Source organism: Telmatherina bonti (genome assembly GCF_933228915.1).
Source record: "Telmatherina bonti genome assembly, chromosome: 6".
Classification (NCBI taxonomy): Eukaryota; Metazoa; Chordata; class Actinopteri; order Atheriniformes; family Telmatherinidae; genus Telmatherina; species Telmatherina bonti.
In genome coordinates this window covers 33,970,525-33,993,064 of record NC_136624.1, presented here as the reverse complement: position 1 = coordinate 33,993,064, position 22,540 = coordinate 33,970,525, and the positions used below count along the sequence as shown (strand labels likewise).

Sequence of the window (22,540 nt, the reverse complement as noted above, 5' to 3'; positions counted from 1 at the left end):
ATGTTAGCCGCTTTAGCTAGGAAGCTAACAACAACAGGAGGAAAATGGCGACACGATGACGTGTTTATCACAGGGTCCTAAAAAACCCCGAGTACAGACTGTCAGGCTTCTTAGGCCTAAAACCCGAGTACAGACTGTCAGGCTCAGCTGCCCGATAACATCAGAATTTTACTTTTAGTTAGTTTTTGTTTTTTTAATTCCAAGTTTTTTTTTAATTAAAAAATTAGTTAGACATAATATTAAAAATACAATACGGTCATCTTGTTTATTATATAACACCCCGGAAAAAACCCACCCTGTTGCACCATAAAGAAAAAATAAATTACAGAAACTGAATCACACATGCCTCCTGAGTATCCTGACCAATTTTGGTGTCTGTTGGATAAAATCCCTTAGACAAGTTCGTTAAAATGCATGACAAAGAAACAGGCCAAAATGACCCCATAAATGGCACCTTTTTCAAAATGGCCGCCTTCCTGTTGAATTCAGCCATGAGGTCCAAGAGGGTTTTTTGTAGGGGTTCCCGTGGAGCACGTGTACCCAATTTCATGTATTTCAGTCAATCGAGTAGGCGGGGCTAATCAATTGAAATCTTCTAGGGGGCGCTATTCAAACACATTGGAACTTTTTCAGCATATTTCTACATGGCTAAATTGACACTATGACTGTCCTAGATCTTGATAAGTTTGGTAGAGATCAAAGGTTTTTCGGCTTGGTTACACCTACTTCCTGTTTCATGGCATTGGAGCATCATTCGCCATGGTTATGTTTGGCGTGGCAACTACAGTTTTTTACTGTAGCAACCTGAAAAGGTTTAACATGTTGGGAAGCAGTTTCAAGTTTTTGAGGTTTATTCCAGAGGAGATAGACCACAACATGTGGAAAAAAAAGCACTTCCTGTTGGCAGTGGGCGGGGCTCAGGCCTCGACTGGAAATGGTCATATCAATCTGTTCAAGACCGGGCCCTGATTAATCCCTGTAAATTTGAAGGTGATCAGTTAATAATTGAGGGATTGACAGTGATTTATGATGTCATGGCGGCATATCGAAGTTTGCCATGGCGGCACGGTCACACCGTGGATCGCAGAGCAACGATCTTCACCGGAAATCTTCCCCAACATGTTTTCTGCTGTCTGAGCCAATTTGAGCTTGGTGGTGTACACAAAGCCAGAAAAATTGGGTGTCTGAGTAAAAAAACAACACTTCTGGCCACCAGGGGGCGTGGCCAATCAAAAAAACAATTATCATATAGAACTTTTCAGGATGGGACTACCATCAGATCTGGCAAATTTGGTGTCGATAAGTCTTTTTATGTGGAAGTTATTTCAATTTCGTTTTTCACGGCGAGACATCAAACTTTGAAGCCCCGCCCCTCCTACACGCCCTGGATTCTGTAAGTGAGTAGCACAGTTTTTAATCCCACATGCCTCCTGAGCATGCTGACCAATTTTGGTGTCAATTGGATAAAAGCCCTAGGACGAGTTCGTTCAAATACGAGGTGAGTAAAACGCCAAAATGGCAACTTTGGCCTAAAATGGCCGCCTTCCTGTCGACTTTTCATGATGACGTTAAGAGGATTTTTTGTTCGTATTGTCAAATCGAACATGTGTGTCAAGATTGATGACATGCAGTGGCGGAGCTCCAAAAATAGGTGGCGCTCTCATTAGATTTCGCCGGAATCGTCCCGAGCACATTAAAATACGTAAATTTTCGCATTCCAATGAGGGGGTACGCAAAATTTGGTGAGTTTTGGGGCATGTTCAGTACCCCAAAAAGGCAATTAATTTCGGAGAAGAATAAGAATAAACGCTTGCATTTCCATAGGTCTTCGCACCGCCTTCGGTGCTCGGGCCTAATAATAATTTAAAGATTAAGTTACTCATGTAAGATAAGTGAGGGATTCACCTTTTTAATGTGATCCAAAGTAGGTTGCGAGATATTAAAGAACTTTTTAACGCAGCCTCTTAGAGAGTACCTTATTTTCTCCAGTGTTGAATGAAAAGATCAACAAACCATAATTCAAAAGATGAAGGATACTTTTACTTCCACTTAAGCAGTACAAGCCTGTGAGCAATAAGTGTGGCAAGGGCAAATACTACTTTATATTTTTTACAACAGAAAATTTGTGGTGCAATGCCAAATATTGCAGTCTTGGCCTCAGCTACAATATTAATCCCAAATGCATCAGATAGAATTTTATTTTTAGTTTGATATATATTTTCAGCTAAAGATACAAATAAAATTTAACTATAACCTCAGTAAGAATAATAAAAACCACGTGGGACATTACAATGACTGCTCATCTGAGTATTAGGATAATCTCTGGTAGTTTTACCCATTGACTTAAGACATGTCATATATATATATATATATATATATATATATATATATATATATATATATATATATATATATATATATATATATATATATATATATAATTACAAATCAGTGATTTTAAATACTATAAAATGTACTATCCAAGATGAAAATGGAATTTAAAAAAGGTCCCAGGGAACTTGCAAAAAGCAAGTGTTTATCTTTATGTGATGTTTATACTTAGTGTATTTGTCAGGTTTTTTATTTTTTTATTTTTATTGTTTTGAGGTTCCTTTCAACTGTCTGTTCACATTTAGGTAGACATTGAAATTGGTCACATCTTTCTTTGTATAAAGTTTATTTAGTTGTAAAGCAAGTTTATAAACTAAAATATTTTTTTAAAAATGTATTCAAGCAGGACAATAATCCAGTTTCGTGTTAAAATTTAATCTCCAAATGAACAATCCTGCAGCTCTACTTCTGCTTTTTACAATGACAAAAATGTAATCCTCATTAAAGAAAATGATCCAAATGTAATGTTTCCTATAGTTTTGTTACTAAAGTTTTTAGTTTTAATTCCAAATTTATTTGTCTTTTAAGTGAGGTTCTTGTTTGAGCTGCTGAAGAACTTAAATTGCTCATACATTTGTAAACATAATTTGCTTTTATTCTCTGAACACTTTTCCAGTAGTTAGTGTGACATGTAAATCACAAACCATTGGGAAAAAAATATTTATGGAGTCATTGATTCAAGCTATAAAACAGGAAGTTATTTTATAATGAGTTATTCAACTTGGTCAAGCAAATTAAAATAATGAAAATGACTTCATTTATTACCTGCTAAGTTATAGGAAACACTCTTGGTGCAACTTTCACAGTAATCAGTGTTGTATCCCAGGTTCATTGGATGTTTCGGATCTCACCCTCGCCTACAGGTGACCCAACCAGGGTTGTTGAAGCCCCCAAGTAGCCTGCAGCCATGGGTTTCCCCACTTGGTCCACAACTATCTCAATGCTTTCTCTGCTGCACTTGTGATGTTTTTATGACTTTCCTCTTCTGCAGTCCATTAACTCCCAACATCTTGAGGGCCCAAACAGCGGAGTTGGAGCGAGGTGATTTAACCAAAAATCATGTCTAGATATCTATAAAGGAATTACAGTAACTTGTTAAAATGTTTTTAAGAATTCCAGTCAACAGGCCAAAGACATCAGGGACCTTTGCAGACCAAAAGCAACTTAACACAACCTACAGTGGAATATAACTAAATTCTATGTGCTCTGTGGAGATAAGAGTCCAGAAATATGGGAACAAACATTTTATTTTATAATGCAAACTGCAACATATTATATTATTTATCCAAAGGAGCAAGAAAAAGGTCATATACCCGTGGCAAATAAATCACACAATCTGTGTTAAATCTAAGTCCAACACAATATGTTCAACCTCAACCATAAAGGGAAAGTTCACCTCCAGAAAACGTACATTCCTTTGATGTCGGACAGTCCTTTCTTACTCTGAACAGAAATCAAGTATCATCCACTGCCAGGAACGAGTTCAGGACTTTCATCATCTTCTGCAGACAGCCCCAAAGGGAAACCTGACTTCCTATCAAAGTCATTGAATTGTTAAAGGATATGGGCAAATTACAAGTGCAAAGTTTTGCACATCTAAGATCACAGACCCATATTGGTTGTGAGGTGCACACAAATGTTGACTGAACAGTGGAACATCATAGGATTCATAAAGTGAATTCTTAAGGGTTTTTTGCTTCAGGAAGGCAACTTATCAAAGTACTTCTACACACAAATATAGCTCAGGTGAAAACGGACTTTAATTAATCTGTTCAGCTATTGCTCAGATAAATAATATTTACTCTACAAGGGAAAAAAAAGTTTCACATTGTTCAGATGCATGTCAAAGAAATACAGTCCTGAAATGTCAAACTGACATTTTTTGGTTGAAAAATCCCTGCGCTGTTTCTTTTTAAACCACATCTGCATCAGTCTTGGAAAGTTTCAGAAAAGATTAGTTGATTAGCTGAAAAAAACAGCTAAAATGACAAAACGGTGATAGAAGTCTTATATAACTCCGGGGGGAAAATAAAGGAAAATAGCACCATGTTCACTGAGGGCAAACCAGAAGGTAGAGGGGAGAAGCCACAGGACACACAGAGTTCAGGTGTGCGCTTGAGTGCTGCGGCTTGCAAAAACAAAACAAAAGAAAAAGACTGATCATCCTTCAGAATCGCTTTTTGGTCTTCATTCACCTCGGTCGTAATCTGGCTGTGTGCAGCTTATGCAAATATAGTCCTCTCTTTCTGCTCGCTCAGCAGACAGTCCTACACACACCTGGTGAAACCACTGATTACAGTTGCCATCACACTGGACCCAGTTTACCTGAAATGACAGAAAAGATGAGGCTATGAAAGGTATTGTAAACCTGAGCACATCAGTTAAAAGTGATAAAACTGCTACAGACAATACCTCGTCTCCCTCTGGCTCTCTGCACCATGGTGCAGCACACAGTGAGAAATCCTCCTCTGAATCTGACAGAGCAGGGTCAGAAACTGTGTGTGTGGGGGAACTCGTCTTCTTTGAGTCTTCGCTCCTTTCTTTGCTTTTCTTGGATTTCTTTTTCCGGGACTTCTTGGCCTTTTCGCTGTGCTGCGAATCAGAGCTTTCCTTGCGGCGCTTGATCTTTTTGCTCTGACCATTCACTGCCTCCTTCTTCAGACTCGACACTCCGTTCTACAAACAATTACATTAAGAAAAAGCTTTTAAGATCAACATTAACTAAAAAAAATTGTTTTTTAAATTTTATTTTTAAGAGTTCCTGTGATGGACTGGCGCACTGTCCAGGGTGCACCCTGCCTTTTGCCCAAAGACTGCTGGGATAGGCTCCAGCTTCCCTGCAACCCTTAAATCGGACTAAGCGGTTTGGAAAATAAATGAATGAATGAATGAATGTTTAAGAGTTGGCAGCAAAATTGCTAAACCCCCCCCTCCCCTCCCACTGCATGTCAGGTTTATTGTCACAAGCTTTATTGTTCCCAGCTTTTCACTATAACCGATCACAAAAAGACATTATAAATGGCTCAATAGCTTTCATAGTACAGGATATTTTTTTCCAAACTCAGCAAACAGTTGCTAAAATATAAGCATGCTAGATGGTCTAAAACAATGTACCAGCCTTTATAAGGCCTGTAAATTGACTGAGGTTTTTATCTGCACCGTGCAATTTACTGCATGAACTGAAATATCACCAAGACAAGAAAAAAAAGTCCAGAAAAATAAAGAGACAATGGCTTGCATGAAAGGATATAGAGATTAGAAATGTTCAATACATTTGCAAAGATACAAATAGGACACTAGTTTGCAAGTTAATGGTTAAAAGCACTATTGTTACATTACATGGGCTTATAGTAAAAGTTGACAAGTGCAACCAGAAAAACCCTTGAACGGTTATTAAACTCCTGATGGCTGCAGGGACTTAAATTTCAGGTTTAAGAAAAAAAATAAAAAGAAGCAAAATTGATATTAAGGCATCAGAATTCTAAGACATAAATAACTCCTGACCAAAAAGCACAAGAAAAATTGCTTTCAGAATCAACCGGAAAAGCTACGGGGGATTTGGGATATTGAACTGGTCATTTTCATGGATAAAATTTACTTGGCATATAAATCATGATGCCAACTCTTCATCATTACCTTGTGGTGGGGACTCCCTCTCTGAGACTGTTCTGTGCTGTTCTCAGAGGGCGAGCTGTGTGACGGCAGGGGGGCCAGTTTGTACAGCAGGTATCTGTACAGCTGCTCGGTCTCAGGCAGGGTGACCTGCAGCAGGAATCCCTCCACCAATAGCTCCTCCAGCTCAGAGCAGAGTCCTGTGATAAATGTGAGCATCAAATAATGTAAGAGGGCAACTAGTAAGAAAAAAAACAAAACAGGAAAGTGTTAAGTTTTTAAAAACAAAAAAACTGACCCTGAACTGGAACAGACTGGTACTTCGTATGAAAAGATGATCCGTTTATTGCCTGAGACAGATATGAAGACATTCTGGACCCAGCTCTCCCCTAAAAAAAACCAAAAAACACCAAAACAGATGACTTTATTAGATGAAGATGCTTTCAGCCCATCAGCAGCATTCACAGATGTGGTGCGACATCCACTGACCATCACTGAAACCTTCTCCAGAACTCCCTCTGCACAGGCCTGCTGAACTTTGTGCTGCCATCGTACTGTCCTCTCAATGAGGAAGCGCAGGGCGTCTCCTTCTGGCAGGCGAACCCGAATCCTCTGCAGTGACGCCAACAAGGGCAGGACCTTGTCCAGAGGTGGTTTCCTTGACCGCTGGCAAAACGGGCAGAGCCAGGCTTGACCATACTCGAGATCTGCGGCTGTTGTGACACAGCTGCAGTGGAAAATGTCTCGGCAGAGCTCACACTGCACCATGGTGCCTGCAGGCGCCTTTTGGCAAACACAAACACTCAGTGCACAACAGTTTTCAGCAGTTAGAAACTTGGACTCATTAGAGGCCCTCAGAGCCAACAAGATCTCCATCTCCTTCTGTTGGACCTCAGCAAGAGTGGTCATCTGTAAGGAGACAAAGTCAGAAAAGTTTAGACCCACAAATTTTTATTCATAGATATTTTAAATATTTGCATAGATAAACTTTATAATGTAACGACTGTTCTGTTTACTTTCTGAGACATGCTCCTTATTAAACTACTGCCTTGTCTCCCAAACAACTTAAGATAATAAAGCATCAGTTTTTGTCTGCAAAACATTATGGGATGCATTTGTTCCTAAATGCATGAGCAGCAGTGGGGAAAGAGAACTTTGTGCTTTGACATAAATTAGAGTTTTTTATATGTCAACTTATTTCCAAAACAAAAAATGTGCAAGTTTTTTTTAGATTAGAGAGTAAAGAGAAGCTGGTAAAACTGCTTCTCAGTCCTGTCCTGCAGTGTAATATGCTGAAGAGAAAAAGAAGATAATGGGGTTACACTCACAGCAGAGGCAGAGTCCCTGCTGTCAGAGAGAGCTTTTTCCACATCACACAAGGACTCCAGTTTTGTTGAAGATTTTTTACTGAGTTGCAGAGCTTCTTTCACCTTTTTAGATTTTGACTTCTGATGCCCAGCTCCAACATCGCATCTTGGGCAAAGGACCTAAAAACAGAATGATAAAACATTAAATATTTTGTTTAAAAAGTCAAACAGGCTGGAAAAGTAATGACGCTTGATGTTTGTTTACCTCAAGAAGAGAGAAAGAGGAATTTTTCAGTAGGAATGTTTTTGCTGCACTCTCCTTCCAGCTTTGAACATCACCAACGAGGGCCTCCAGTCGGCTCAGTGGCTCCAGCCTCACCGGGATGCCCTCTGCTCTGAGAACCAGCTCAGAGAGGCTGTCCAGCACAGGAATACGTCCTCCCAGCTGCAAACCAGCAAAACATTTAGCTTCTAGCATCTGCACAAGTCCAGTGCTGAAGGTGTAAATCACCTGGAGGGTTTCAGCTTCATGAAGCCATTTCTTGGCCTTGCTGACAACATCCTTCAGCTGCAGACAGTTGGGCAGATAAGCAGGGATGTTTTCCACTTCTTGTAAAGCAGCATCGAGTGTGTCTATGCTATGATGCGGCCTGTGAAAGAAAGGACATGAAAAATTAGAAACAAAGACTTGGTGCAGAGGGTGGGAGTTGTCCACCATGGAAAATTTATTTAATCAAACTTAAAAAAAAAAGAAAAAAAAAAAAGACAACAAACATGATTAGCAGTGTAAAGTGATTGTGCACAGTGTGTGTTAAGTGCCAGCCTAACACAATGATCCTCTTTATCCACCATGATCCAGCTCGGCACACTTGACACATTTCACTTTAAACCTTTTTGGAGTTTGAGCTGATCTCACATGTTCAAACTACAAAACATGATTTCACCGAAGAACGGATTTTAATGTATTTTTTAGTGTGGTAGCAATCTGACAAGTGGTGCCAAGATAAGTTTTGTCTTCAGGTTTGCTCAGAATCAAAAGCATAAAATGAGAAATGGAAGGATATTTGTTTGTACCCCGAGACTTTATCATCACTACCACTGGGTATGTATAAAACTGCTTCTTTATCTAAAGTAACATCTTGTTCCAACACTTTATGGACTCATCTTCACACCATTTATAGTGGAAAAAGGTTTTTATACATTTAGCAAATGATGAACCAAACTTTTTTAAATTTTTTTTTATTATAAAAACTAAAAATTTCCCACCTGGCCTCCATGAGGCTGAGCACCTTCTCCTCCCACTGCTCGGACACAGTCAGCAGCTCCTGCAGACGAGCCATGGCTTTCTCTACGGAGCTGTGAGGAGCCAGGCCCACGCCCTGGTCTATCAGTCTCCTCATGGTGTCCAGACAGAGGTTGTCTGGCCTGCTGCTTGCCTGCTGCACGGCCTCCAACCACCGAGCCTGTTCCAGTCTCTCTCTCAGCAGGGGCAGGTGCGGCAGCTCCACGTCCAGGCCCAGACTGACATCCAGCAGGTCTTGAAGCTCCTGTGGACTGGGTGACTCATCAGAGAGGAGACGGTCACTGTGCTGCTGGAAATCATCCACCCGGGTCAACAGGTCCTGTTGGACATGATAGCGTGTACTTATATATAAAATCACTTATGTTTTGGTATTTATGTTTGCATGAAATACTGTTTTACAAAATTATATGGAATAGAATAAAAAAAAAAAAAAAAAAGTTTAACACACTGAATTAAATTATTGAACATTCATAAGAAATTTACAATACTTGCCTTCAGCAAAGGAGCCTGTCTGATGTTACACGGCAGATTGTCCAGCTGTTGGACAAAGGACCTGAGCTCCTCCACTGTTAACTCATTCTGGTTTTGAGACTTGCCTCCCCCAGATCGATACCTGAAACACAAAATTAAACTGTATAAAACACCAAGCAACAAAACAAAAGGGTTTACTCTGTCTGGCAACCTCCCCAAAACCAAAAACCCAGTCAAGACTACTGGTTAATTAAAAAAAAAAAAAAAACAACCAAAAAACAGTATAATGAGCATTAACTCAATGGAAAACTATCAGCTCGAGATCCAACATTTGCTTTATTGCTGTGTCATTACATAACCATGTGACATCTGTGCTACAATGTACTTCGATTAACAGCGACACAGGAGGATCCACAGCTTTTTGATACCTTGTTTGTCTCTTTCCATTCAGAAGCTGCTGTGCCATCACAGCAACTTTATCAGCCTCTGAGGCGATGGCACGCAGCTGATCCAGGAGACTGGTTTGAGGGAACGATTTCGTTTCTGCTTGTTCCACCAGGCTGTGAAGCTCATCCAAACCTGACCAGAAAACAGAACGGTGCTTTAGAAAACTCATCCACTGCTAGTCCATGTCTAACTTAAGAAAGCATAACTTATAAAAAGGCTAGGATGAATAGGCTTTTTTTGCACCTCTCTTCTTGGTTCCTTTGTTCTCTATGATGTCTTGAACACTAGAAACCCAGTTTTTATATGATTCTGCACGTTGCTTTACTGATGCCAGCAGAGGGAACAGCACTTCCATGGTAAACTTGTAACTGCAGGAAACATTAAAACAAATTACTCAGTCATTTTTCATTAAAATAGAAATCTCACTTGCTTAACACTAATTAATGTGGACATCAGCTTAAATTATTTTGTATTTTTATCCATATATTCTTTTAAAAAGAGCAGTAGCTGTTACTGACATAACCAACATGTCTTTTACGACTAAAACAAATGTTTTGTTTATGTTTGCACAAAAAAATGAAGAAAAAACAAGTGAGATTGCAGTCAAATCTAGAAGTGAGGTTGTTGTTTGTTCAGTTGTTGTGGTAACTGGGGACGTACTGGAGTGTGAGGTTGCTATGAGGACAGGAACAGAGGTCTTGGGCGTGGTACAAACAAGCCATCTTGTTAGGACTGCAGAGACAGGTGATGCCAGACAGGTAGCAGGTGGTCCGACACTTGCAGCACTGCCGCTCCTCATCTGGGAGATCCTCATAATCAACTTGTCGAGACTGCACCACACCCTGGAGACACAAATTCAGTCATTAGAGCCACAGACGAAGGAGACAAAGGAATCAAATTTAGTATCTGTGCAGACAATTTAAAACAAACAAAAAAAATTTTTCTTGAACTAAATCTTTTATGAGAAACAAGTTTCAAATGTTTTTTCTAATTAAGTACAGATAAAGCATCATAATCCCAACCTAAAAATACATTTTCTCCAGCTTTAAGTTTATTTCTTAACTCTATAAAACCTACACAAGACTGTTTGAAAGCTATGAAATATGAAGAACTGCTCACCATTTTTTTAATCTTTTCACGTAGTTCCTTTTCCTCCTGAACCATGGTAGTCATGTCCCCCAGAACCGCTGACGCCAGATCAACATCCATGTAGTCTGCTTTTAGAGCCATGTTACAAACCATCTCATCATGGGAGAAGACACAGTATCTGCTCAGTTGGCGATAATGACCCACACAGTTACGGCCGATGGGCATCTGCCAGAAAACACCAGGAAGAAGGTGAGCACTGCTCTCTGGTTTTATTTCAGGTTGTTATTGTTTTAAAAGGAAAAGACACTTCTTATTGAACTCTACAGTTCCAGAAGCGTGAAAACGATATCAGAGGAGGGAAATGTAAAGAAATGGTGCAGACATGTATGAAAATGATGTGGTACTGCGATAGGCATACTTACCCAGTCCATTGTGCAAAAGTTGACCGCTTCAGCAAAGTTGAAGCCCTGGTTGAATCCACTGTGATAAGCTCTCGGGAAAGTGATAACAAACTCCCCTGCACACTGGTTGGTGCGATAGATCTGCAGATGGCAGGAAAATAAATCATTACTACAAACAGTTTCTGTTAAACAATACTTGTTTCAGAGTACCTCAGGGCGACAGGTGGGGCATTAATCATGCTGCTTCCTAAAGCAAGATTAATATTTCATCATAATGTCAACATTTTGGTCTTTTTTCAGAATGATTAGGAACCTGCATTACATTTGATAACATAATAAATGGAAATTTGCTCATCCATTCTTCAAAATATATAAATAAAGCCATCTTTCACAACTCTATTGAAGCCGGGACTGAAACCCTTTTGTTATGCTTTGTGTTGTGTGAAAGAACAGAGACTGAATGAGGGTTTGAAGTTGAGCTGTTGCTTAAATGGCGAGGATCCCCAACTCTGGTACTCAAGGCCCACTGCAGACTTTCGACATTTCCCTGCTTCAACACACCTGACTCAAATGAATGGCTCAATAGGAGATTTAAGCAGAAAGCCTTGAGGACCAGGGTTGAGAATGACCATTATATGTTTTTGAGCCAGGAATGGAAAGAAAGAGCCCACCTTGTGTGCACTTTCACACATAAGACCAGTGTCATAAAACTCACTATTTCACCAACATTGAAGTAAGTTATCATGGTTGTTTTATTTATTTATTTTATTTTATTTTATTTTTTTTTTAATCGTCTATAATAAAGCCCAGCTTGTATGTAAAAGAGGATCAAGTGAAAAAGCAGATTGATTTCCAATTATTAGAATCTAGATTGATTTTGTCTTGTGTAATAATCTAGCTTCGTTCCACGCTCTTTAAATCACGAACTAAGTGGTTAACAGTAAGCAGATTACCGGGACGCCGTTGTTCATTAGTGTGTTGGGATTCATGATGGTGACCAGCTGGTGAAGGAGGTCTGGCTGGGACTCGAACAACTCGGGGGCCAATTTCTTCATGACTGACTCCAGGTGCTCTGCAGCATAACCAGGAGCCCCATACCATGTCTTCGGCTCCCCCCTACACGTGTGATGAAACAAAAGTGAGAAAAAAAAGACACCAAAAATATGTAATATGAAAAAAAAAAAAAAAAAAGCTGAAACACTTTTACAGTGCTGAAAGACAGCTTTGTAAATTATTAAACTGAAGTATTCTGTTGGATTTTATAGTTTTTGCTTTTTATAAATCCATATAAATTTCTGAAACAGCAAATAGAAGAAACACAAAATTAGCCACACTGATAAACAGTTAACATGGGGTACTCTACCAGTGAAGATAGTTTATGGAGTAGCTCCAGTGGTCCTCAATATGCCAGCAGAAAGATGAGAAGCACATCCCCACGTAGAGCCAGGGAACCTTCATCCCACAGATGTCGGCTGTAATATGAGTCAGTACTGAGGCATCCAGCACTGGCATGTTGTTCAAGTTCCAGCCACTGCTCAGGTAATGCTGCAGGACAGACACTGGTGTCAATACTGCACCTCTCAGTTAAGCTAAGAAAATAACCCCCCTCAAATCATTATTTTAGCAGGTTTTTTGTTTTAATATTGTATAAAAGCAGACATAATTAAATGCTGAACCAGCTGTAGAAAAGTATAACGACAGACGTATTGCACCTCATCATCAGGAGAGACTTGAAAATGGCCATTTCGCACGGGGAAACCACTCCCAAACTCCTTCGAGGCGATGTCTGCTCCGTACTCCACAGTCACATCCTCCTCAATGGTACTGACAAGACGCCAGAACTCCTTCTCCACCAGCTCAGTAGGAACCATCTGAATAAAATACAAAACAACAACTGCATCAAATCCTATCAAGAATTTAAATTCACTTAACAAAAATGTGTGTCTAAAGTAACTGAAAAACCTTTGGATCAAAGCAAAGCACTAACTGGATAAAATTTGTAAGTCTGCAACACAGGATGTTTGCTTATTTCCCACACTTCTCTAAGCCAGGCCCCACCAACACCATCTCTTGTCAACTAAGTATTTATATGAAATGAAATTAAATGAAAAATATGGAGTTGTATGTAAAAATGGTAACAAGAAGTAATTAATAATCCAGGAAAGAATACTTCTGAACATGCCCCAAGTGTCTGCAAACATGTTTGTGATTAGAATCGAGCATCTTCATGTGGTGGAATATTTCTGTATGCTGATAGCGGCGTAAGTTGGTGTGTGCAGCTTCTGTAATTACGTGCAAGTTCCATTGTCGCTGTGCGAGAAGTCCTGGTTGAAGTCACATTAAATTTCAAACAATGACAGTAAAAACACTTTTTAAATAACTTTTGGTATAAAAGTTAAGAGATTAAAGGGGCAAAAAAGCCAGCAGTTTTGACAACAACTCAAGCCATTCAACAGAGCTGTCAGGCCACCGTCCTTCTGCCAACCTGCCATGTTGCACCTTTGCTTTGCAGCTGAGCCAAAATAAAAGCACAGTTGAAGCAAAATGGAGACAAAATTCTCAAGTTTGACCTGAAAACTATTGCTGTAATGGAACCTCACTGCAAGCATTTTTAAGTGAACGTGGCCATTAATAGTCATTTCTGCTTTTCAGAAATACTCTAAAATAAGAAAAGCAGGATCCATTCACAATAACAACATCCATTAAATTACAGTTATAAAACCAGAGCAAAAGTCACTATAAGTAAGCACATAATGTACATCATAATCATAAAAAACACCTAAGCAAAAAAGAGGTGATGAAAACACTCACGTGAACTGGCATGTTGAAATAATCAGATTTGAAGGAGTCTGCCATGTCTCCAAAAGCTTGGAGGGTGTAGCTCCTGCTGGCTTGTTCAAAGCCAAATGCAACAGGGGGTTTGCCACATTCCTGAAAAGCAGACAAAAAAAGAATACATGATGCTCATCACCATCAACATATGTTGTATTGCTTGTGTATGGCAGGATTTGGCTCCCTGAGGATAGAGGTGCAGCATCTCACCTGAGCCAGGCACTTAGGGCATCTCCAGTCACCTTTGGGAACATCATGGAGGGGTGGAATCAGACAGAAGATGTGGTAGCTGTCATCACAACCATCACACAATAGCAGGCGGTCCTCTGCACTTCCACTGCCGCATACGAGGCACATGTACTGGTCCACCTGAGAGGACACAATGATTTAGCATTTGTAATTCAAAAGGAGTGAAAATATATTAACAAAAATATAATATTAAATATTAAAAATATAATATTAATATTAAAAATATATTAACAACATTTTATTTATAATAATGCAAAGTTTTCCTTTAGTGGAAAGCAAAATAATCCATTTACTTTATTCGAAGGAGGTTTGTTTATTTGATCTAATACAGAATCTTCATATTCTTTTGGATCCATTAGTTCAGTGGGCTCCTTTTTCACTTCAGTGACTGCCATTCTCACTGAAAGACAAGGGTGAACATTCAGCGGGGGCTTAAGGAGTCTCCATTAATATCGTTACATAAAAACAAGACATTTCCTTTTCTAATCTATATGTATATATTACAGATATTTTCTTCTTACCAGGTTCTGATTTAGTAACAAATGTTCCCATTCTTCTCCTCAGATTGGGCCGATTCTCACAAATGTCTTCAGGTTCACGTTTGAAATATCCTCTCTGCAGTCATGGAGAGAGCCATAAGGAAAGTCAGATGGAAACAGAGTTGTACGCTTCAACTCAGTAATAAATGAGACAGTCGTAGTCGTAACTCACAGAAATAGAAAATACTTGACTACAAAAATATTTTTAAAAATTAGATTAAACGAATCTAATCTCTGTACATAAACATTTGATACAGTAACCCAAAGACTTAAAAGGGGTAAATAAAAATGCACACTGTCAGTCAATGTGTGGATTATTACAGTAGTTGTGCTTCCTGTTTTTTCCTCAATGATTTGAATTGGCTTTATATGAGTCTTGGGTCAAATTGACAGCATATTATGAAAACAGTAAAATCAAACTCAGCTAACAATTCCCACTGACATACACTGATCACTTATGGCTCCAAATGAAGCCACAATACGTTCAACCAAGTTTTGAAAGTTTACAGGTGCGGGGAGGGAAAACTTTTACCAACTGTGTGCCGCTTACCTTCATTTACAGAAGGTAGAATTAAATTAAAGGAATGGACGGAGATCCCTGAAAATTCTTTGCATATTGTGAATTTCAAAAATACACAATTAAAAAGTCCAAGCTACTTCTTCAGACTCCCCTCGAAGCCATGCTTCCAAAGTACAGAAAACCATGATGCTTATTCTGAATGTTTCCCCTTATTTTGATGTAGTATGCTAGCTAATGTAGCTAACCAAACTCTGGATCTCGTTTTGTTGCCTTTACAAGTGCTCCAATCTTCTGAGTGCATGCAACTCATGCACAAAGAGGGTCCCCATGCAGAGGGGTTGAGTAGGAGGGGCAAATGACAGTTGTGTTTGATAGACATATCTCTATCCAATTGTTTAGAACAGGAAAATTAAAATGATTGGATGGTTTTTTTTTTTTTGTCCTATCAGTTGCACAGGTGACTTCACCTTTTTATATCTGCATTTAGAGCATTTCAATTATTGGCACCAAACGAGATTTGAAGAGGATTTTAAGGAATATAAAAGAAAATGCTCCTGAAAAACATCTTATGTCCTACCTTTAACATGACCAGCAATGAAATGCCAGACAACAAAGAGAACACTCACTTCAGATCTCATTCGCTTTGCGCGGCGAGCGATGCTACATGTCTCCTGGGGCTGAACAGACTGACGCTGTGGCAGATCATGAGGAGTGTACTCCTTGTCTTTAGTGTCATTAGTCAACGTGGCTGCCTGCAGAACAAGTAGGAAAGCGTGATGCCAGAGACACTGACCCAGTAGTTAAGAACGACAACCTCACTTAATACAATATGAAATATGAGTTATTTTTTCTTAAATGACTTTAATAGAGAAACAGTATTTCACAATTAGCATTTGAAATAAAATTTAGAATGAGATTATTTGGCCTCCAAAATTATATTCATGCAAGTGAAGTTCAAAGTTAAAGGCATAAGCAGCTAAACTTAAACAGTCTTTGTGTTACAGCTTCAGTGGCATTGCTGAGGCCAAGAAACCTACATCCGTCACCGGCACAGCTTGGCTCCTTTTGTCTGATCTTCTTAGCAGCACCCCATTAAGACCAACTCCAAATTTCTCTGTCTAATTCTTCTACATATAATAAAGTTGATTATGTTTATTTAATGACAAAGATTTTTAGTTACTACCAACGAGTTCCATACCAAAGCACAGAGCTTTAATGGGAGCTGTAATGAGCTGTGGAGAGTAGACTAAAACTTTCACTCAGGCTTGAACAACAAGACAGGCAACTGCTGCTCTGCCACTGTGAAAAGAAAACAGGCGATGGGACATACGGGCAGGTTGGCTCCTGTCTGGAAAAGGTTGTACGGGAAGAGGATGCGCTCATAGTGAGCCCGCAGATGAGAACCAATGGCTTTTCCAGGAGCAAAGCCCATCTTGACGGATATCTTCGTCCAGCGCCGCTCTCTGCAGACTGCATCAAAACCTCCTTCTTCAGCCACCAACTTGAAAAACAAGAAATATTTGTATTGATAATGGAAAAAGGGCACGTCGTCTTTCAAGGATATCTTTGGTGCCAAGATCATTAAAAACGAACAAAACACCTAAAATCTTGCAAACCTTGTTCAGTTGGTATAGATCCAAAATTTTTCTCTCGACATGGGGGATTTTCAGAGTACCTCCTTGGAGCTCCCAGAATTTTGCGATTTGATCCAGGAAGTTGAGTTTAACTCTGGTCTGAGCCTACAAACAAAGAAAGATTACTTCTTGTAATGCAGATATTCAAACACTGCACTCCTTCATGTGATTAGGATTACTGCAACAGTTCATCAAGGCCATTTCAGAATCATACATGGTCTAATTATGTTGTTTTGCAGAAGTTATAGTTCCTCTTCTAGTATACAAAGACATGTGCACCAATTATTCTACTCAGCTCATAATGATGGCCTTATTTTTTAAAGATTTTATTTTAAAGGGCAGCAAAAATATATACAAAAACACCAATTGAAATTCATTTATATCAAATATATAATCTTTTAATATACCTCTAGTTCATTCAGCCTTTGTATTCTTGGAGTGAATTTCAGTCTGTCAACATCACAGGCGAACGGTGGCTGCCATTCCTGGATAAAAGAGAAAAAAATTCAGTAAAATGACACCAAATTGTTAGTGAGAAACTGGAACCTGTGAAGAAACCGTTAAGCAGGTATGTTCATCTGTGAGGCTATGTTTAACCCATGTCTAACTGGTAGTTTTCTGCATTTGTCTTACCATTGAATCCATGAAAAGTACTAATACTTTAAGTTTAAGACTTGTATTTATATTAGAGTATATTACAGAGTATAGTCATACGATTTAAGTAATGCTGCCTAAAGCAAGTGTGAGCAGAAAAAGAGACTCAGGAAGGCCAAATAAATAGAAAATGTATGTTTTATTGTAATAGTTCTGCCTGTGTGTGTGTGACAGAAATGATGGTATCAGCTGTTTTATTGACAATCTAAACACTGACATGTCTGCTATTCACACTGCACTCCAAACACTGTTTTACAACAAATCTAGACATTCAAAACCAAAGTCCTTCCAACAAGTCTCAAAAATCAGCAAACTATTCTCAGTTTTGAATCATTACAAGTGTGTTACCACACTTCCTCTTGTGTGTTTTCCAATGAGAGAAAATCAACTAGAGAAACTCTGTCCTTCAGTGTGATAAATATGTGGTTTTCTCACTATCACAAAGATGTTAATGTTAAAAACACTGTTAAGGGAAAGAATCAAGAAAACTAAAAAGATCAAAGTTACTTCTGAAAGTTAAGAGCAACAACGATCTTACATATGAGAAATAAAATCGTAATTTCCCTTCATACACAGGTACAAGAATTCTTAGACAAAATAACACTGGCATGTAGACTGTAAGATTACTGCTTAAACTGAAGCCCATACTTACAGGAGCTCACATGAATTTTTTCTCTGATCACACTGCTGATTATTTTGTCTACTTACTGTTTAGTCTATGTGATGCCAAAATATGGAAAAATTTTAAACGTGTTTTTTCTTTGGACCAAACTGAAAAATAACAATTAAAACCCACTCTCATCCTGTTGAAGTTGACACACGTTCTTTATTACATTTGTTAAAGAATTTTGCTTTGATAATTCATCTTCATAAGCAAAAGTCTGACACAAATATTATCCTACTTCTCTGGATCAGACTTCATTACAATATTCCTCAAAGCCTACAAAATTGACAAAATTATTGTTTTAAAAGTTACCACTTATATGCAGTGTTAATACATGCAGTATAACAATACACATCCACAGCTTGGACAAGGCAGCAACCCCCCCACCACCATTTCTCTTCAGAGGTAAGTGCTGGTCACACCACCTTGTCATCAGCAGTTGGATTAGGCCAACAAATGCAGGGACACAAAGGGAGAACAAGCACATAAAAATGCATGAAATTGTTCAGGGCTTGCTTGACCATCCTCCACACATTTTTGACATTGTCTGATAAAACAATACAGTCTACAGATGACTGGCCCTGCCACCGGTGCAAAATGACATAAAAGTGTTGAAAGATATTTATACAAAAACAGTCCAAACACATGAAAGAAACTCAACATGTAGGACTAACATCGACCGTCAAAACGTGACCTGCGAAGACACCCGGAGGAAATTCTAACCATGTTCTGTGTCACTGAAATCACTGATCAAAAACAGGTTGTGGTGCAGTGTTTACTTCCGCTCAAAAGGTTCTATTCTAGTAAGGAACGGCTTTGAGAAAATAAAGAGGATCCAAAACAAAACTGGCAAAATCAAGACTTCTGGTGTAAACAGTGCGTACTTTTGTCGAGTGTCTGGGATTGATCTCCCTTTATACAGGAAAAAGTAAAAAAGGTTGAACATTAAAAAAAAAATTAATAAGAAAACACTCACAAGCTCATATTACATCTGCAGATTTACTTTACATTGTTTTAGTGTGCTAGATCTTCACAGGTACATGCAGTCAAATTTTGCTCTGACGGTTAGTATGAAACTCCTGGGGCATGTGTTCAGTAGTGCATGCATCCTGTCAGACAAATTAAGGATACAAACATACATTTATGTGTATACTCTATTAATAAACTGAAATGGCTTACGTGTTTATATAAAAGTACACACAGTCAGAAATTATTTTGACCCACAGTGCTAACAGACAATCAGGGACCAGTCTTTCCTCAAACCTTTTCCCACTGCCTTTTGTTTGCATGAGCTGTCCTTTTTCAGCCATTGAACCAGCAAACACTAAAAGCAGCCACCCCACCCACTGCTTTTTTGATAACAGTAAAGTCCCTTGTGCCCCTGCCCGTCGTGCAAAGTGGCCTTTTTCTGCTTTCCAAGCTCTGCTTCAGACAAGTGAAATGTTATCTTAAGGTACAAACAACTTCCAACCAAGACCCAGCACTGACAAAGGTGATATGTGACAAAAAAAAAAAAGCATATCAGTCTTAAAAGGATAATTTATTCTTTTATTTATCATTTAATCTAATTTAAGTTCATGCATGGACACACCCTTGAATAAGGGCCGTCTCACATCCCACAACTCAGAAATAAGGTCAATGCGAGATTAATTTGTGCGGTAGTTTAAGAATAAATGTGTTTTTCTATGATGAGAGGTTTAATGTATGTATTTTAAAAAGGGGGAAGTGTGGATTATGGCAGAAACATCCTCCTTTTTTTTTTTTTTTTTAAAAAAGAAAAGAAAACAAGCATATCTAAATAAAAATGTACAGATATATTTTATGTTAACCGTATAAAATTGATTTGAAATTTTTTTTTTTTTTAAATAAATAAATAAACTTCAAAACGCCCAAGTAGCAAACGCACACAGTATTAATCAATAAAGGGATGTAAATGGACAAGCAGCGTCCATTAAGCGACCCTTTTCTCCATAAACTGTTGGTCACGGAGCACGTACGGTGTCCGACAACTGCAGCTTTAAGCAGGCCTGCTTCACCCTGGCTAGGTTACCCCACGCTGGCTGAATTCACCGAATCCTGCTCACAAAGTTCTGCTTTACATTTCACCACCTTCGTCGACGTAAAAGCCAAATAACTAGTTCAAATCTTTGGGTTAGCCATTTCCGTGCGCTGACTCCAGGAAGCGATTCATTCTGCGCAAACGTAAACAATTTACATTTTATTTACATACAAACAAAACTTTAAATGTTTGAATTATTTTTAGAAATGGGCCTTGTTTGTCGAGCTGTAATAAGAAGAAATTTAAAACACAACAAAAAACAAGTCTGGCTGTTGTGGAGTTTTTAAATTTTGGGGTTTCCTACGGAGAGTGAAGTCCGTGAAAGCTCCAGCTAAGGCTGGATCACTATTCTACTCAGAGCCGCAATCCGCCATGTTGAAACCTGTCTTAAAAACACAACTTTGCCTGCTAGATTATCCACAACAGTCGAAGCCAATACACTACACACACACTTTGATGCATTATCGATGCAAAGAAATACTCACTGGTGGTGGTCGGATCTTGCAAATGCCAGTTTTCTCTGCAATAGGTCGTATTTTGTTGATATACGCAAAAGGTTCAGCAAATTCCTCCCAGCTGGGCTCAAAAACAGGACACTCCGGGGGAGGAATGAACTCATTCAGCTGTGGTTGAGTCATCGTTGCATCTTAGTTGAGACTCTAGCCGAAAAAAATAAATGAAAAAGGGGTTCCTCACGCCGAATATGCTCGCTGTGAATTAGAGTTTTGTTTCAGTTCATGTCTACTCCACTCATTCAACTCAAAGACGAATTATCTAGTTGGAGACGAGCTGGTGACAGTGAGGCTGTGTACGTCCGCTTCGAAAAGTAGACACTCAGGACCTTGTGACGATATCTCATACATGTTCACACGTTGGCCACTATTTTAACCCAGCATTATCTCCTAATTATTATTTCACTAATCCAGTTTAATTTGAATGGTGCATGTTCGCCTTTTTTAAGTTAAAATACTGAATAACTGCTTTAACGTATTTCCAGCCTACTTCAATACCGTTAAAAATGGGGAAATTGGTAGAAGAGTCCGTTCATGCAGTTTATACTGATAAAACGCAATTCAAGATTTTAATGCTTATTTGTTTTGCGATTTCGTCCTCAATGAATGTGTTTGATTCGTTTGATTTTTGGCACGACGACGCACCGACATCTATCGGTTTACAAATGAAGACATTCAGTTTTCACACCGCCCGGCTGAGCCGAATGAATAGACTTATCAGCGGTTACTCGGTGTTTCATATTCGAACACACCCACCAGATCTTTGCGCGCTGGCCGGCACTTTGTTTTTAAATGGTCTAGAGGAGCTCGTTGATTGGCAGAGGATGGTCATATGTCGTTTGTTCCTTACAATGCCCCTGATAATACAGAAAAAAGTGTTTTTTCCGATTTTAATCTATTAGTATTGGAGTCTAACAAATTTTTAAACTAATAGTTAACACATATCTGTGTACACTGTGTTCTCCTACTGTGTTAACTTATCACTGAGCAAGTTGTACAACTCTTTCATGTTTTTATTTCTGATATATATATATATATATATATTATATATATATATATAAAAACTCCTTCCTCACCCATCCTTCCCATCTCCCCAGGGTAGAGTGGGTGGCTGTTCTTCTCTGGCTCAGGTTTTCAACGAGAGTCCTGGGAGCTTAAGCGTCCTAGTATCTTAGCTGTTCCTAGGACTGTGCTTTTCTGGATGGAAATGTCTGATGTTTCACCAGGTATCTGTTGGAACCACTTCTCCAGTGTGGGGGACACGGCCCCCAGTGCTCCGATTACTATGGGTACTACTGTTGCTTTCACCCTCCAGGCCTTCTCCAGTTCTTCCTTGAGGCCTTGGTACTTCCCAGGTTTGTCATGCTCCTTTTTCCTGATATTTCCATCATTTGGGATGGATATATCAATCACTTTGGCTTTTCTCTGCTGCTTATCCATGATCACTATGTCCGGTTGGTTGGCCACCTCCATATATATCTGTCTGGATCTTGAAGTCCCAGAGGATCTTGGCCCTCTCATTCTCCACCACCTTGGGGGGAGTTTCCCACTTCCAAGGTTTCTCCAATCCTATATATATTTATATATACACACACATACACCGCTCAAAAAATATAGGGAACAATCAATTTACACGTTGTAGATCTGAATGAATAAAATATTTTCATTAAATACTTTGTTCATTCCATAGTCGAATATGCTGACAACAAAAATCACATAAAAATTATCAATGAAAATCAAACGTATCAACCGATGGAGGTCTGAATTTGGAGTTATACTCAAAATTAAAGTGAAAAAACACACTACAGGCTGCTCCAACTTTGATGTAATGTCCTTTAAACAAGTCAAAATGAGGC

General features: G+C 38.9%; 1 protein-coding gene across 1 annotated transcript; it reads right to left on the bottom strand.

Annotated features, from left to right (window-relative positions):
• Positions 1 to 3,620: 3,620 nt before the first annotated feature.
• kdm5ba (lysine demethylase 5Ba) lies at positions 3,621 to 20,919 on the bottom strand. The gene is made up of 27 exons (XM_079242439.1): positions 20,658 to 20,919; positions 17,203 to 17,280; positions 16,778 to 16,900; positions 16,492 to 16,662; positions 15,788 to 15,913; positions 14,624 to 14,717; positions 14,396 to 14,502; positions 14,064 to 14,222; positions 13,833 to 13,952; positions 12,734 to 12,892; positions 12,385 to 12,566; positions 11,975 to 12,137; positions 11,043 to 11,162; positions 10,651 to 10,845; positions 10,192 to 10,373; positions 9,775 to 9,899; positions 9,513 to 9,663; positions 9,106 to 9,226; positions 8,577 to 8,932; positions 7,822 to 7,960; positions 7,576 to 7,755; positions 7,332 to 7,490; positions 6,493 to 6,912; positions 6,302 to 6,392; positions 6,028 to 6,203; positions 4,804 to 5,067; positions 3,621 to 4,716 (listed from the first exon to the last, which is right to left on the bottom strand). The coding sequence occupies exons 1-27, from the start codon at positions 20,808 to 20,810 to the stop codon at positions 4,579 to 4,581; spliced, it is 4,452 nt and encodes a 1,483-aa protein (XP_079098565.1). The 5' UTR covers positions 20,811 to 20,919; the 3' UTR covers positions 3,621 to 4,578.
• Between the last annotated feature and the right edge of the window lie 1,621 nt (positions 20,920 to 22,540).

What these genes read in the sequence shown, in the direction of transcription:
- kdm5ba (XM_079242439.1), bottom strand. Translation starts at nt 20,810, where the DNA reads ATGACTCAACCACAGCTGAATGAGTTCATTCCTCCCCCGGAGTGTCCT. An exon ending in CCAGTCTGTTCCAGTTCAGG is followed by an intron (nt 6,204 to 6,301) that starts GTCAGTTTTTTT and finishes CATTTATCACAG; the next exon opens with GACTCTGCTCTGAGCTGGAG. An exon ending in GAGAGCCAGAGGGAGACGAG is followed by an intron (nt 4,717 to 4,803) that starts GTATTGTCTGTA and finishes CTGTCATTTCAG; the next exon opens with GTAAACTGGGTCCAGTGTGA.